Genomic DNA, 16,557 nt, shown 5'->3' on the forward strand with positions numbered 1-16,557 from the left:
TAAAATTGATATATAGTTCTTTTATAGTATTTATACTATATTTTAGGATGTTATATTATGAACAAAAATAATTTGTATAACTTTTTTTTGTTATATAATTTTGTTATTATAATTAATTATTTAAATTTTGAAAAAGTAATTATTAAAGAGATAAATTAGAATTTTTTTTAATATAAGTAATTATTTGAATTTAAAAAAGTGGTTACTAAAAGGTAAAATTGAAAAGGAAAATGTGGACATCCAAAAGATAAATCCTCTTTATATATAGTGAGAACACATGAATCTATCTGTACTTTTTCATGATAGTATAAAAATAATAAAATTATTATTATTATAATTATTAAATTAATGGTTAAATGTTTTTGGTCACTTAAATTAGTAAAAATTGAAATTAGTTTTTTTTTCAAAGGCCCAATTTAGTTTTCTAATTTTAGAAATACATGAAGTTAGTCATTTTAACCAAATTTTATTAAATTTATTTTATATTTTAAAGTATTTTATACTAGTATTTGAGTTGTTTTCACAATTTGACACATTTTCGCTTGCTAAAAAACATATTTGAAATGTCAAATAAACTTAATCAAATTTGATTAAAATGACTAAATTCACAAAGTTCTAAAGATACAACACTAAATTGGTACAAAGTTATGATGAGAGATTAGTTACAATTTTCACTAAAAATTAGGAAACAAAAAATATATTTAATCATAAATTAAACATTAAACATTTTTATAATTTTATTATAAATAGTTTTTATTTATTTTGTTGATAATTTTTTAATTAAAAATTGTCAAACTTATAAAAATGGTCAAATTGAAAAAAAAACGGTTAATATTTTTTTAAAAAAAGGTCACAAACATAAAATTGGTAAAATAACTATTTTGGTTTAAAAAATGCTTATTTTATTGGTAAAACAAAAATACAATTGTGAACACGAAAAAAAATTATCTTCGTAGAGATATAAACTATTCACTTTTTTTTATCTTTATATAATATTAGTTAAAACACATACGTTAAGCACATGTGTATTCTTATTTTTTTTATAATTAAAATAATAAAATTATTATTATTATTTGTAACATCCAAATAATAGTGTAACACTACCGTTTAAAACATTATACAATTGTTACATCAATTAGAGCACATGATTACTGCATTGCAGTCATCTCCAAAGATAAAATTAAAATCAAAGTAAATTCATATAAAGAAACAAAAAGGGATAAGAGTTACAAAGTTATTCAAAAAAAATAATGAAGTTTTAAAATCTAATCTAAAGACTATACAATTGCACCATTATTACCATATTTTGTTGAACTAACACTTATTTTCTTACTTGCTCACACGAAATAATGTGATCATTGCAAAAAAAGAAAACAACACAAAGTTACAACCCAAAAAAGGTAAGCTAATTTATAAAAGGATCATGCATATAGGTATCAAAATAAATTTCAGAAATAGACATACAATTCAAGTAGTCGTCATGAAATAAAACATATAATACAAACGTTTTAAACTCAATTATTCGGATACATGCATTAATATCTCAGATTAACCCAAGATATGCGCTTGTAGTTGTCTCTACTGCTTTGCAGAACCATTTCCAATAGATTTCACCCTAACCCATGGAAGGTTAACTCCCTTCGCATCGAAAAACCCTAGACTAGGACCCCTTGCTAATCTCACCACATAACTCATTCTACTTTATATGTGTATGAATGGTTATTAAAGTGTTAAGATATCTCCTTGCTTGAATCTATACATCAATGCATACACTAAAAGAAACATAAGACTAGGATTTTCCTGTGGAATTCCTTAAATCATAACAACTCATCATTGCAACAACTATTAGAAATTAACTTATATCAGTAAATAAAACCAATTAAACTATCAAAAATCAGGATTTCACAACAAACAGAAACATTATGTTGTCTAACGCTCAGAGGTAAAACCACCACTCAATGTTTTGTCACAAAATTGCTTGAATCTACATTTCAATGCATACACTAAAGAAAGCACAACACTAGGATTTCATCCATGGAATTCCTTAAATCATAACTCATATCATTACTACAACCATGAGAAATTAACTCATATTAGTAAATAAAACCAATTAAACTATTAAAACATCAGGATTTCACAGCAAACAAAAACACTGCATTGTCTTATACTTAGTGGGAAAAATCACCACTCAATGCTCGTCACAAAATTGTTCACTGACTTTGAAACTAAAAATTGTCGCTTACTGCACACTAGGTATCACGTAGCGCCATGACAACAAATGTAGAAAATGCAAAATTTTAGCTTGCCAATTGATCAAATTGGTACTTTCCTTTCTTTTCTCAATTTAATTCAATTTCAAAACATGTTTTATGGTGTACCAATTAGACCAATTACTCGAGTAAAAAAACCCCAAATCAATCATACTCTCAAATTCACAATTTAGCTCCAACACATACTTTGTCTCACCAAAACTCCCAACAACATAAAAGAGCATATATTCAACATATATACCATAACATATTCAACCATCAAATCAGTACAAATCAAACGAGTTCATTTTCCAAAATACCTATCATGCATTATATCATTGGTACCCACATGATGTATTCAACATGTATACGAACAAAATGATAGAAAACCAACATGCAATTTTGTAAGAAGTCCTAGCTTCCATCACCTTATTATGCTAGACAAATTCTACCCCTTTTAAGATGCTCTAAGACTCCAAAACTTCATAGTACCTCTAGAACCACAAAAGGAACTCAAGTAACACTTCAAAGATTTCCCTGTATCCACAAATAAGAGAAGATTCCTAAAAAACTCTAATGACACATGTAAGAGAAAGGGAAATATTTGCATGTGACCTAAGGTTGACTCAATGAAAAGAAGAATGAGACATACACTCACTTACCCTATAAGTGATATAAGGCAAGTAGATTTGAAAAACTCTCGTATCCTAAAAAGGAAGACAAGAGAAATTTGTGAAAAAATGAGAAGAAATAAGATAAAGCAAAGAGTGACAGTAGAATTCTTACTTTGAGTTTCATAGAGAAAAAAAATTAGGTTTCACATTATTATTATTATTATTATTATTATTATTATTATTATTATAAAATTAAATATAAAAAAATTGTTATAATTTTATTATAAATAATTTTTACTTATTTTATAAATAGTTCTATAATAAAAAAGACGTTTAAGTTCAAAAACACAGTTAACATTAAAAAATGTTAATTAAAAAGTAAAATTAATAAAATAATCATTTTAATTTAGAAAAAGTTTTATTTAAATGATAAATTTGAGTAATAATTAAAAAGGAAAATTTCCTTTATATATATAGGTATAAATAATAAAATAATAATTTAGATTAAAATTGTATGTGGGTGCTTTAAAATATAATCTTTAGTGATAAAATCATAATACAGGTAAATCGTCCTAAGAAGAAGCATATATTACCAACACCATTTTATTTAAAAAAAACAAACAAAAAATTAATGCAAGCAAAAATGAAACGTCGACAGCAGGGTTCGAACCTGCGCGGGCAAAGCCCAACAGATTTCAAGTCTGTCTCCTTAACCACTCGGACATATCGACATGTTGAAATTAATAATAAAAGTTAAATATAAGATTTAAGAATATTCCCCGTTTTATATTTTTACTCTACCAATAAAAGTACATAATTATAATTAATGGTTAAATAAAAGTACATTTAAAGTAATATATTTTAATTTCAAAGGAAATTTTTTAAAAACTCTAATATATTATAAGTCATGCATATAGAGACGAAGAAGATGAAATGAAAAGAGATTTAAAAAAAAGGATGAATTATCCAAAGTAACATTCAAGCTTGTTGTTCTACACTATCTCCTCCTAACCATATCATAGATCAAAGTTAAAAAGGAGAAAGAAAATGATTTTGTAGTTTTGAGGTTGAAGAGGAAGGAGGAGGAGAATTGAAGCTTATGCTCTAAGAATCAAGGAAAAAACACTCTTACATTATTATTTTTAGACTATTTCATACACCCATATTAAAAAGAACAATTGATGCACCTGTATATCCATATTTTAATCATGTTATTCTATTTTATTGAATTAAAAATAAATAAATGTCTGCAGCAATGTGATTTTTATGTTTTTTAAAATATTTTTTACGTATAAAAATCTCATATTTTAGTGACTTTTTTTACTAGTAATATGAGATTTGAATATATATTTTCATTATGTTTGAATTACATTTTTATTCTTAATTAATCAGTTTCTTTAAATAAACTTTGCTAGTGTTTTAAACTCCTTTCATTTAGCTCACATCATGGCTTAAAAGATCGGTTTTGAAATCTAGAATCAAAATTCTCAGTGGTAAAATTAAAAGGTAAAAGGTAAAATAGATAAATGACAATCACATAAAAAAACATGACAGACTTTTGGATTGAACAAATTATGTGCTCCTGTTTTTTGTAATTCTTATAGATACAATTTTTATTAATTATTTTAAATAATTTTATGAATATGTGTATATAGAGTAAATACATTTCACATTTAAAAAACAAATATACATTCCTATGCTCATAAAATAAAATAAAATAAACACATTTGAGAAATAAAATGAAACCATCTTCAGGATGACTTATTTTTCTTACAGTTTGTAATTAATTTTTTTAAAGAATAACATGCTGTTCAAGTAATTTGTAATTCATGTGGGCACAAGTGCTTCTTTAAAATAACTTACTTTTCTTGTAGTTTATAACTACATATATACATGTAGTAAAAAAAACTACATGTCCAAGAAACATTCAACAAATTACTTATCTACAAATAATTTTAACGATTTGGGGGTAAAAAGTTTCATATTTTGTCATTTAACTAATAAATTGGTAGAGGGAATTGCGGGGACATATTAATTAAAGAAGAAGTGTATATCAAAAGAATATATCCTCAATAATTGCAATATAGATTAATTCTCGATTTCACACCCTAATTATTCTTTTTATTTTAGAATAATAGTTTTAATATTAATAAAGAATTCAATTACATATATATAATTCAATTAATATAAACTTATGAAGAATAATCTTAACTTGTCCATTTTTTTTATATTTGTTTCCGACTTAAATAGCTTTTGTATTTGTTATCTTAATTATAAATTGAAGGATAGTTAAAGAGAAAATTAAAAGGCCTATTATTTAAAAATTAAAAAGACTACTATTTCTTTAAAGAGTAGTATATACTTTTTATGGTATTCATGGTAAAGACTTTTTTATGTTCCTCACATTACACTAATTTGATTGGTATTACGAAGATAAATATGTGATAAAGCACTATTAAATTTCTTTGAACTATAGGATTAAGTTAATCTAAATTCATTCAAATAAAAATTTATTAAAATATGATATATAATATGACATTTGAGATAGATATTTTTTTAAGAGAGGAAAATTAAAAGAGAGAGAAAGAAATCAAATCTAATATCACTTGAAAGAATAATCTATTAATACCATACGGTTGATCTTATAAATTTTACAATATTTTTTAAAATTTGTTAATAGTTATAATTCGAACTTTATTACTTTAATTACTTAAAATTCTTACGTCCATATTTTTCACTCAAAATGATTTTAATTGATTATACTGTGTTAAACCTTCTCTTACTCATCTTACCAAGCAAAATATACTCCATTAAAAAAGTAAATTCACATAAAATAAAGAGTCTAAAAAATAATAATTTTTTCAATTTATAAAAACCTACAAAGTTTAGAACTTATAGTATGTATAAAATAGTAAGATTTAATTAATGTAATATTAATATATATAACTATAAATAAAAATTTTATAAACGAGTTTCATTACTTTAAAATATTTTATTTATCTAGAAACCACCTTTTTAGAGTTTTTTCACTTCTCTCCAAGTCTTCTTACTCTTTAGTTGTCTGTTTGAATATTAGAGTCAATTGGATGATTTTTTTGGTGAGCTCCTTCCTTTTGTCCGATCAGTTTCTTCATATGTGTAAGTTGAAATTTTATTTTTTTCCTTTGGTTGAAATTGTCCTAGCTTGCATGTGACTTCTATTGGTTGCATATGTGGTTTTGATCTTCTATATGAGTCTTTGTTGACAAGTGATCGTAAAGGTATGACCTGATCATGTTTGTGGTGTTTTTATGTGTAGATAAAGTCACCTTGAGTTATTTTATCAAGTGAGAGAAACTAAAAATTGTATGTTTATGATTTAATTGGTTTTACGTGTATATTTCTTATTTAAGTTTGAATTGTTGCTTGGATGATTGATGTTGAATCTATGAAATTATGTTTGTGTATCTGAACTAAGGTATCAATGAGGTTTGTGAACTGATAATTGTTAAAATTTTACTTTATTAAGATTTGAATTGGGTAATCTGATATTGCTTGAGCTAAAGATTGCAAATCTTATGATATTGAAGTGTTTAGAACTCTAAACTTGCTCAAGTAAGGTCAAATTGTACAAATCAAACTCAAAAAGAAGATTTTTGGTGCATTGAGATGACCCTTAGCGCCACTAATAGCATTGGGCATTGTTGAGACAATGGCTTCTTATTTAGACGTCTATTATTTTGGACTTTTAACGTCAGATCTTTGTTCGACGTCTATATGGGTGGCGTTAATGAGACGTCTGACCCAATAGGTCAAACGTCTATATAGACGTCCGATCCATACAGGTCAGACGTCTATATAGACGTTTGACACTATAGATTAGACGTCTAAAACGTTGCCGTATTTGATTGGATCTTTTTTCTCTTGAGGCCTCTTGGGTTGCTCTTGGCTCATGGTGATTCGAGTTTACAACTTTATATTTTAGTTCAAGAGAATGTATTGTACATTTTTTTTGGTATTGGACGGTTTTAAAAACGTAGTGGAGAGAATTTGAGGAGTGCAAAACACAAGAAATCGCTGCCCAAGAACGCCGCCCAAGGACATAAGCAAAATTGCACAAAAACCCAACAAAAACACATTTTAATCGGTTCAAATGAAAGATAATACATCAAAGAGTGATGTAATCGGAGTAAAATTAATTTAAAACTATGCAAAAGTGAGAAAACGAACCTGAAAAACGTAACCCGTAGAGAGAAAACGCGAGGAAGATGATGAACATTAAGTGTGCGTAACTACTGCCTCGCATTCGCGGTGTTTTAATGCAACCATATAAAAGTCGGTTCCCCCACATCAGATGTCTATATGGCTGTAGAAGTCGGATTGTCGGGATCAGACGTCTAAATGGAGTTAAAAGGTGACTTTTTAGATTTTAAAAATGAGTATATAGAAGTCGGTTCCCCCCACATCGGATGTCTATATGGCTGTAGAAGTCGGATTGGCGGGATCAGACGTCTAAATAGAGTTAAAAAGTGACCTTTTAGATTTCAAAAATGAGTATATAGAAGTCGGTTCCCCCCACATTGGATGTCTATATGGCTGTAGAAGTCGGATTGGCGGGATCGGACGTCTAAATGGAGTTAAAAAGTGACTTTTTACATTTAAAAAATGAGTATATAAAAGTCGGTTTCCCCCACATCGGACGTCTATATGGCTGTAGAAGTCGGATTGGCAGGATCAGACGTCTAAATGAAGTTAAAAAGTGACTTTTTTATATTTCAAAAATGAGTATATAGAAGTCGGTTGCACACACATCGGACGTCTATATGGCTTTAGACGTTGGTTCCATCCAGAACAGACGTCTATATGGTTGTTTTATTTACGAAAAATGCCACTAGTCATTTTTTACGTTGGATATTCGAGGGTCGGATGTCTAAAGGGTGACGTTAAAGGCCTTTTCTGCATTAGTGTAGGTGAGGGATTTTCTCATTGTGCGAAATCACAGTATGAGAGTTCATTGACTTTGTGTCATCGACACTAATAAAGACCATTGAGCGCCACTTATGCAAGAGTTCTCTAATTGGTTTGTTTTGGGCACCACTTGCTATCGTTGGGCGCCATTTTCAAGATTTAAATCCTAGGAGCTCCAATGATGGTTTGTTAGGCGAGCCTTGGGCTGGCTGGGCAAGAAAGTGGCGTAGGCACCATGTTGACTGACATTAAGCGATAACCTCCAATGACATCACTAGATTTGTGGTGTTAGGCGAAAGTTCATTGTTGGATGGTATCAGACACTTTCTTTTTTCTTGAATAGAATTTCTATTATATGTGGATTTATGATTTGAAATGTATGAAATGTTTGTGGATAATATGAGTTTTTGGAATATAATGAGAAATAAAAGGGTGAATGATACAAGGAATCCAATATGTGTTTCTTAGGGCATGCGTTGAAGTATAAACATATAATGGAGATTATCCCGAGACTCTACTAATCATTCATACTTAAATAGAGAATGATGGATTGAGAGGTGAGAGTAAGAGGAGGTCATTGTCTAAATAACATTATAGTTCTTATGACAGTAAATGGTTAACCTCTTCAAGTAGAAAAATATCCACCATGAGTGTATGACTTCCAAACTGTCTTATATCAATGCATTTTATCTGTTCATTAAATCTAGGAAAGTGTTTATCTTGTGTAGCTTGTGTTTTATATCTGTGTGGATTTTTTAATATGAATATAATAAATTTATCTACTTTTTGATGTACCTTTTTATATATTAGTTTATCCTATCTTTTGTTGATTTGTTCTATGGTTTGGAGACATCTCTAGAAAAAAATGTTAGTGTTGTGTAGAAGTTACAACTTTGGTTTTAGTTTATCTTTTTGAAAAACTTTGTATATCCTTTACTTATATTTTATAGTATTTTTTTTTATCTGTATATATGAACTATTCCTGTATATCTTTCTGAGATGGTTATAATAAATTAGTCATACATTTTGTGTACTTTTATATAATATTTTATTTAGTAATTTTATACTATTAAATAAGATGTTACGGTTAACTTCTTTAAATTTTATAAAGAAAACACTAATTAAATTATAAATCTTTAAAATTATTATGTCTTCCAAATTCTTAATAAATCGTCAATTATTTTAATAGAAAATGAGATTTTAAATGTTCTTAAGCAAAAGAAAATAAGTTTTATATGTCAATAAAATATTTCACATTCAGTCAGTAGAAAATACCCTAAATTCTTAAAATATGCATTACAAAATTATATAATTGTTCGTACATGAGAATTCATATAGCTGAGTGAAAGTGTAAATACATTTACACCGATACCAATACTCCGTAATTAAATTAAGAAAAGATGATTGATTTATTTAATTTTAACTTTAAAGAAACTTGATTCACTAAAAAATAATAAAATTACGCATGATTAAAATTAGAGGCAGAAAAATAATGAATAAAACTTTAATATCTTTTAAAATATTCTTATGTCATGCAAAAACAATTTTATGCTTTCTAAATTGGGAAGCGAACTACATAAGTAGCGAGAATAAGATTTTCTATAAACACCTTTTAAGTAAGAAAAATATAACAAAAAATAACAATATCTTTTAATAAACTTAAATTAATTTGTATACAAATTAAAAATAATAGTTTAAAGAAATGTTAAGAATTTCTATAAACTAACTTGGTAACAGGAGAATTTCCCTTCATTTTTTTTAAATCTCCTTTAAAAGTGAGAGGGAAAAGTTACCCAAAACAAAACTACAATGGAAAATTAAAAAAAAAAATAGTAAAATTTGAGGGGGAAAACTTGACCTTAAAATGCGTGAAAAAATAAAAATTGGACAGTAAAAAACTTAAATGGTAAAATGCAATTAAGAATGCAGTTAAGTGAGTTATTTAAGTTACAGAATACGGAATAGATTGTCCAAACCAAAATAATTTGATGCACTTGAAGAGGAAATAATGAATGGAGGAAGCACAGATACCTGCAGGAAGAAAAGAAAGCAGAAGTAGGTATTGGAGATGAAAAGGTATGACTCCAATAACTGAGTGAAAGAAGACCTAATATAACTCAAGATACTCTCTATTATATAAAATCTAATTGTGCTGATTTATATTTCGAAATGTAAAAGCATAAACGGTCTTTACACTCAACTGTCCCTAGGGACAGTTCTTTCTTTGTCTATTCTGTTTTTCTTTCTTGTTTATTTCTTTTTGGTTTTGGAAGGGAAGGAGGAAGTACAATGTATTTCTTCTTCTTCTTCAAGATTTCCATTCATTCAGGAAAGTCTATACTATCATCTAACGCCGAGCAAATTTAGCACGAATCCTACGTTGGATTGGGGTCCTACAGGAAGGGCATTCTTTCATCCCTTGCTTCTCATGGAGTTCATTGCATTCAGCACACACCACCTGATGTGAACATGGCAGAAAAACTACTGACATCTCCTCTGATAAGCACATCACACACTCCTGCTCACGCCTCAAACTTCCAGCAGCCAAGTTGTCTTGGCAGCTCACCTTTGTTTTAGACTCATCTGATTTCTTGTTTCCCTTCATGTTTGGAGTACTCTTTGTTCCTGAGAAGCTATCATTCCTTTCATCAACACATCTGCGGAGTGCTGCTATTTTTTCAGAGTCAGATTTTAGTTTCAAGTCAACCAACTCTTTCTCCACCTTTCCAATATCTTCCACATATTTCTGCAGATCCCTGGCAGCCTTCCTTCTAATCACATCCTCTTCAGATTTCATGTGTAGCTCACGTTGTTCTCTCTCCTTTTTAATGGATGCAGCCTGAGAAAGGAGCTTTTCTTTCGCAGCTCTCTCTTTTGCCAATCTACCCTGTAACATTTCCACCGATTGTAGTGTAGCAGTAGAATAATAAGCTGTTTGAGTATCCATTTTAAAAAATGGGGACATGGATATATAACAGAAAAACTATTATAGAAACACGGTAATAGTATATATATGTACGAATACAAAGGAGGTGTATTATTTAAAAGCCTATTTCTATACAAGATGAGCACATCTTAGCTGTACAACTAAACATTGACGTCCAAGGGATTATTAAAAGAGACTTAGTCACACAAGACAAGACCACTTAAAAAGTCACATAACTTCAATTTTATTTTGACCATTATTGGCAAGATTTAATATTAATATTTGTCTCTTACTCTTTTATAAAAACTAGTCGTCTCATTCTACAAAATCTCCTATGTGTTGTGATACACAACAAACAAAAAAACTTGCAAGGAAATAGATTATTGAATGCGCACTATTACTATACTTTTGTTTAATCTGATTCTAGATTGAATGAAATAAACTAATTAACTTTATCGAGTGAAACAATCAAGTGAACAAATAAAAAGGAATTCAAAGCGTTGTTGAATTCTGTTAATTGATTGAGAAGTAATAAAATTAGAGAAACATTTTAATGTGATTTACGGTTTGTGCTTTGAAGCAGAAGACTAAAGAAACATCCTTCAGATACACAACTTAGCACCTCTCCCATCTTGCTAGTACATGGCTATAATTGCCAACCACCTATATGTAGAGTAAAAAGTGTAAATATATTTGTTTCAAAGTATTTTGAAGGTTAAACCTACGTATCTATGAGTGTTCAAGGTGCCTAAACATGTCCAATAGAGGTGCATAAGGTTTAGAGTAGGACTGTCAAAGTAGAGGCAAAGACACTCAAGATAGATGTTGACAATATATATAAGTAAACTCCACAGATTTTTTCAGACGTATCTTGATATATTTGGCACTAAGTAGTTTCGCATTTGTCACATACCTCAATCTTGGCTTGATGATTTTTCTCTTTGTGTAGCTCCTGTTGCAGACTAAATAATTTGTGCTTCTCTTTCTCAAGTTCATCTCGGAGCAAACTATTACGGTTTTCCCATGACTGGACCTGTTTAAGTGCCGTCTGCTCACGCTCCAGTGCTTGTTGATGGCTTTCCATTGACTTTACAACCGACAACTTAGCAGCATCCAAATCCTTCTTTAGCAAGGAGTTTTCTGCCTCTAGCACAAGAGTAGCAGAAGCAGCACTCTCAATTTGCCTTTTCGTATTTTCCATGGCATTCTCCATTTCAGATATCCTCTTCAGAGCAGTCTCCTGTGCAAGTTTCTTTTCCTTTTTCAACAGTTCAGCATCTTGCTTTTCCTTCCTCAGAGTTTTAAACTCAGGCTGTAGTTTGCCAAGCCTGTTCGTGACCTGCATAACCTTCTGATTTGTCCAGTTGTTCCAACCTAGTAGCTCATCCTGCAATTCTTGCAGTCGAGCAATTAACTTCAAAATTAACTCATCCTTCTCATTTCGCGGGACATATTTACCCAAAGCCTCATCAAACGGAATATCAGCACAGTAATCAAGAATGTTGACAGAACAGCCTAGTTCAGATTTTGGTTTGGATGTACTGTCACGTGTTGAAGTTTTTGCATTCACCATGGGAGAAGAAGATATTGTATTCTTTGCAGGTAATGTTCCAGAGTTACCTTCTGCAGGTAAAGCAGATGCATCACTGGTTGAAACATGGCATGTTATATTTGCAGAATAAACTCCTTTTGAGCTTAGCAAATTTGAGGAGCCACATTTCATTTGCTGAATAGGAATTTCAGATGGTGGCTTGACTCTTTTTTCAACAACCAAACTACCGACACTTGTAATCTTTCCTGATTTAAATCCCGTTTTTCCACAATTCCTGTAAGTTTTCTCCATGTGAAAGAACTTCTGTCTAAGTGCTGCTATTTCTTTTCTGGTATGCCTCTTAGAGCACGATCCAGATTTACATTCGTGGGCAGGAAACCCAGATGTTCCGGAGGATTTCTCTGCAGTGATTGGCAATGAAACATTTTCTGCCTTAAGTTTTACCCCTCCTGTAGCGTGAGAACTTTGGTTGCTGGGTGAATTAGGGAAACTTCCAAACTTAGGTTCTCCAGACCTTTGATTCTGGTGGCTGGAGGACAAATTCTTCTGGAGAGTTGGTGAACTGCAATTTGAAATTATATCAGAGCTTTGGACCTCCGACTTAGATTGGAGACTGGAAGAACTGGGAGAGTTTTCCCCATTGCCAACAACACCCAGACAATCTTGCACTGCACAAGCCAGTGAAAGGTTCAAATCACATATCAGTAAAACCCACATTGCTTCACCAACTGTCAAGGAGGGTTTGACTTCACGAACTACACTGATCATCTCCACCATGGTGTAATGCAGCAGATGCTGGAAACTCTCAAAAACAAAATCCGTAGCATCTTCTTTCCCCTTCAAAACATTCACCGTCTTATCTACAATATTTCTGACAGGATCTCCTTCCTCAATGTACAGGGCCTTCCTTGCAAGGGACATTTCAACCGATTTTTCATCGAACCCTAATTCAACAACCTGCTTGAGTGCACACTTGAAAATCGCTTGCAAATTAGACAGCAGCAATTCCTCAAGCTGGCTTGCAATAGGATCACTCCAATCCAAAAGCTCACGCATTTGCAGTTGATTTTCTCTCCTAAGCAACTCTGACCACCACTCTGAAGGACTAAATCCATTTAAGCCATGTTGTGAAACTGGAATTTCATACCGAGGGAAGTCAAACAGAGACAACGATAAACTAGCAGGAAGTATAGAAGGATGAGATAATTTTCTCTTGTTCTTACACCCTTTATCCTGTCTGTCCTCTCCACCCGTTTTATCCATTTCAGGAGCAATTGCCCTGAAACCCACAAAACCTTTGCGTCAATTCTCTATCTACAAATAAACAAACCATAAGTCTAAAAAATGTGTGAACAAAGGATTAAGTAATTGGTAATGGGGTCGGGAGAGGGGAAATTCAAAGAAAACACAGACAAGGTAAAATTCGGAAAAAAAATCCACACAGAATTAAAACCAATTCAAAATTAAACCTTTTAAAAATAACTCACATAAAAGAAAACAAGGCACCCCAATCTAACAAGAGAAGGCCAAGAAACCGTACCTTGGGCAGGAACCGCAAGATTGAGAGCAAAATGAGGAATTTCCTGTATCTAAGACTCAGAAAGAAGACCTAGTTAGAATTGAAACTCTTTAAACAAACATCTTGTGGGCAGGACTTAAATACTTCAAGCAGAAACAGGGAATGGAAGCCAAGTGCACCCACATACCAATAAAACATTGCCAACCCATCACACAAAAAAAAGAAAACTGACGGATGCCCTCCAACAAGGCACACACAACAGGGTCATTGAAAACAGAAACAAAAAAAAAGAATATAAAAAAAAAATCAAGAAACTTTAACTTAAAATCAGCAAAGGAAACAAATGTACCTGACGCATGCATTGTTTTCATAAGAACGTTAAAGAAATAAGAAATTAACTTAGGTGATTATGGCTGAAGATTTTTGCTTACACAGTGAACAGTTGTGGTGTGGTGGTGTGTATCTGAGTGAGAGTTTGTTTGGGTTCTGGGTTTTGGAATGATCTCTTTCATTCAGTAAGGGAAGAAAAGGGTACTGCGGCTCTTGTTTAGGCGCTAACTACTACTCTACTTGCGGTTAAACCTTCTTCTCTTTTTATACCCAACCTAATCTACCCTCTTCTATTATTACATTTTTTACTCATCCAAATTATATTTATTTTTTCCATTAAACACTATGTTAGAAGATTAAAGACCAAATTTCATAATCTAGTTAAATAATCACATTTTTTTAAAAAAAAAACTAAAACATTAAAACAAACAATGTTGGAGATTTATAGAGCATATTATTTAGGAATCAATAATATCTTTCAATTCAAAGTAAATAGCTAATAATTAAAATATTGAGGTTTATTTAAAAGACAGGATTTTTTCAACCAATATTTTTAATAAAAAAATTCATGTTTAATTTTTAGCATTAGTTCAATAATTAATAACTGAGAAGATTAAATTAAATGACTTTTTTATGATATTGTTTAGTTCATTAAATAATTTAATGTTTTCCTTAACTTTGATTTGCTGCAATTAATTTCTTCTGTTTTCTTTACTTAAAAATTTAAATCGAGTTCTGACTTATTCAAATGCAGTCAAATGAACTTATTTATAGAGGAACACTCACACATTTTCTTCATTTATGATATTACAATTTGAGATTTTATTTTCAGAAAATCTTATAATTAAATATCCACCATTTATAAATATTAAAATAATTCTATTAAAAATAAATCATTTTAAGTAACTATTTTCAACAAGAGTTTATTTAGATTTTTTTTCTTAATCTCTTATATCTTTCTATTTATCCTTATTATCTCTATTACAAATTTTTTTTTAATATTTTAATAAAATAAAATACCAAAAGTTAAAATAATCCTCTATCACTATATAAATTATTTATAATAAATATAAAGTATAGCTTTTATGGTAAAAAATATTTATTAATTTATTTATTATGAGTTTTTATTCTATATAAAGGAGGTTCATTTTTAATGTTTATGTTTGTATTTTAAATTTATCATTTTTTAAGTTTAATAATTTTTTTATAATTTAACCGCTTTTTTAAATTTAACTATTTATAAAAGAAATAAAAATTATTTTTAATAAAATCATAAAACTTATTTATATTTAATTTTATAATTATAAATAATAATAATAATTTTATTATTTTTTATTATAAAAAGAATGACACATATATGTATTTTCACTACTATAATATAATTAATATATTCAAACTACTTATTTATGTTTACATTTTAATTACATATAAAATAAATAACTATAACATGTAATATGGGGACAGAATATTAATTTATTTCTATATTTTATGTTAATTAACAAATAATCAATTTGTCTTTATTATAACATCTTGTATATGTCAGTGTGATTTGTGCAATAGCTTTTTCTTCAAGCCTTTGTTTTCGTTCTCTTTTGTTTCTATTCAATACAAATAACCAATTTGTCTTTAGTATAACATTTTTTGCCTTTATTTTTATAGAAATTTTGAATTATTTTATTGTAAAAATATATTGTGATAATAAGTTTTAAAAATAAATTATATTTTAAATTTTTTTACACTGAGTGGAATATTAAAGTTATATAATTTTAAATTTCATTAAGGAAAATTAGAATTATTCACACTTAAGAAATTATCAGAGTTACACCAGATTCACAAAAGCATTATACATAAAGATAGATAATACCATACAACATACTTTAATTAAGAAATTTATATATTTCATGAAATCATATATATAGTTCTTACAATTATTTAAACCATTTTTTTATTTATACACAAATTAGCTTATAAAATATAGTTTGAGAGAAGATTTTATTAAAAAGAAGAATCTATGTCATTTCACTTTTTTTTTAATTAAGAATATTTTAAAGGATAAAAAAAATTCTTCTTATTCGTATTTTTACTTAAACAACAAAATGTCATTTCTAAGAGATAAAAATGTTGTATTACTTAATTGTCTGAGTTATTAATTGTTATTTGAGTGAAATACATAAAATTTAGAGTGTGCGACAGTCAACTTATAAACCAACATACAATAAAATTAACTTAAAAATTTATCAATCAATTCAACATAAATAAAATATTGTTTTGCATGTTAACATTATCAGTAAACTATTTCTATCTCAAACTCAACACAACGAATTTACTAATTCATTCATAATTTTATCAAATTAATAGATCCATCAATTTCTACTTCCAACATTAACATCAAATTCAAAATTTTCAAATCTCACCAATCT

General features: G+C 29.1%; 1 protein-coding gene and 1 non-coding gene across 7 annotated transcripts; both read right to left on the reverse strand.

Moving 5' to 3' along the window:
* Window positions 1-3,512: 3,512 nt before the first annotated feature.
* TRNAS-UGA (transfer RNA serine (anticodon UGA)) lies at window positions 3,513-3,594 on the reverse strand. The gene has a single exon. It is a non-coding gene; the product is annotated as a tRNA-Ser (tRNA).
* A 6,329-nt stretch (window positions 3,595-9,923) lies between these two features.
* On the reverse strand, window positions 9,924-14,369 carry LOC124846697 (RING/U-box superfamily protein). 6 transcript variants are annotated; one of them, XM_047324020.2, is made up of 5 exons: window positions 14,157-14,369; window positions 13,829-13,877; window positions 13,512-13,567; window positions 11,650-13,421; window positions 9,924-10,697 (listed from the first exon to the last, which is right to left on the reverse strand). In XM_047324020.2, the coding sequence occupies exons 1-5, from the start codon at window positions 14,176-14,178 to the stop codon at window positions 10,158-10,160; spliced, it is 2,439 nt and encodes an 812-aa protein (XP_047179976.2). In that variant the 5' UTR covers window positions 14,179-14,369; the 3' UTR covers window positions 9,924-10,157. The 6 variants fall into 6 exon arrangements, with proteins under 6 accessions (XP_047179976.2, XP_087953807.1, XP_087953806.1 ...); XM_088097681.1 differs by having other exon boundaries at window positions 13,512-13,602; XM_088097680.1 differs by having other exon boundaries at window positions 14,239-14,367.
* Between the last annotated feature and the right edge of the window lie 2,188 nt (window positions 14,370-16,557).

The sequence above is a fragment of the Vigna umbellata genome, chromosome 8 (assembly GCF_029865625.1).
Source record: "Vigna umbellata cultivar VRB3 chromosome 8, Vumbellata_1.0, whole genome shotgun sequence".
In the NCBI taxonomy this organism is placed as follows: Eukaryota; Viridiplantae; Streptophyta; class Magnoliopsida; order Fabales; family Fabaceae; genus Vigna; species Vigna umbellata.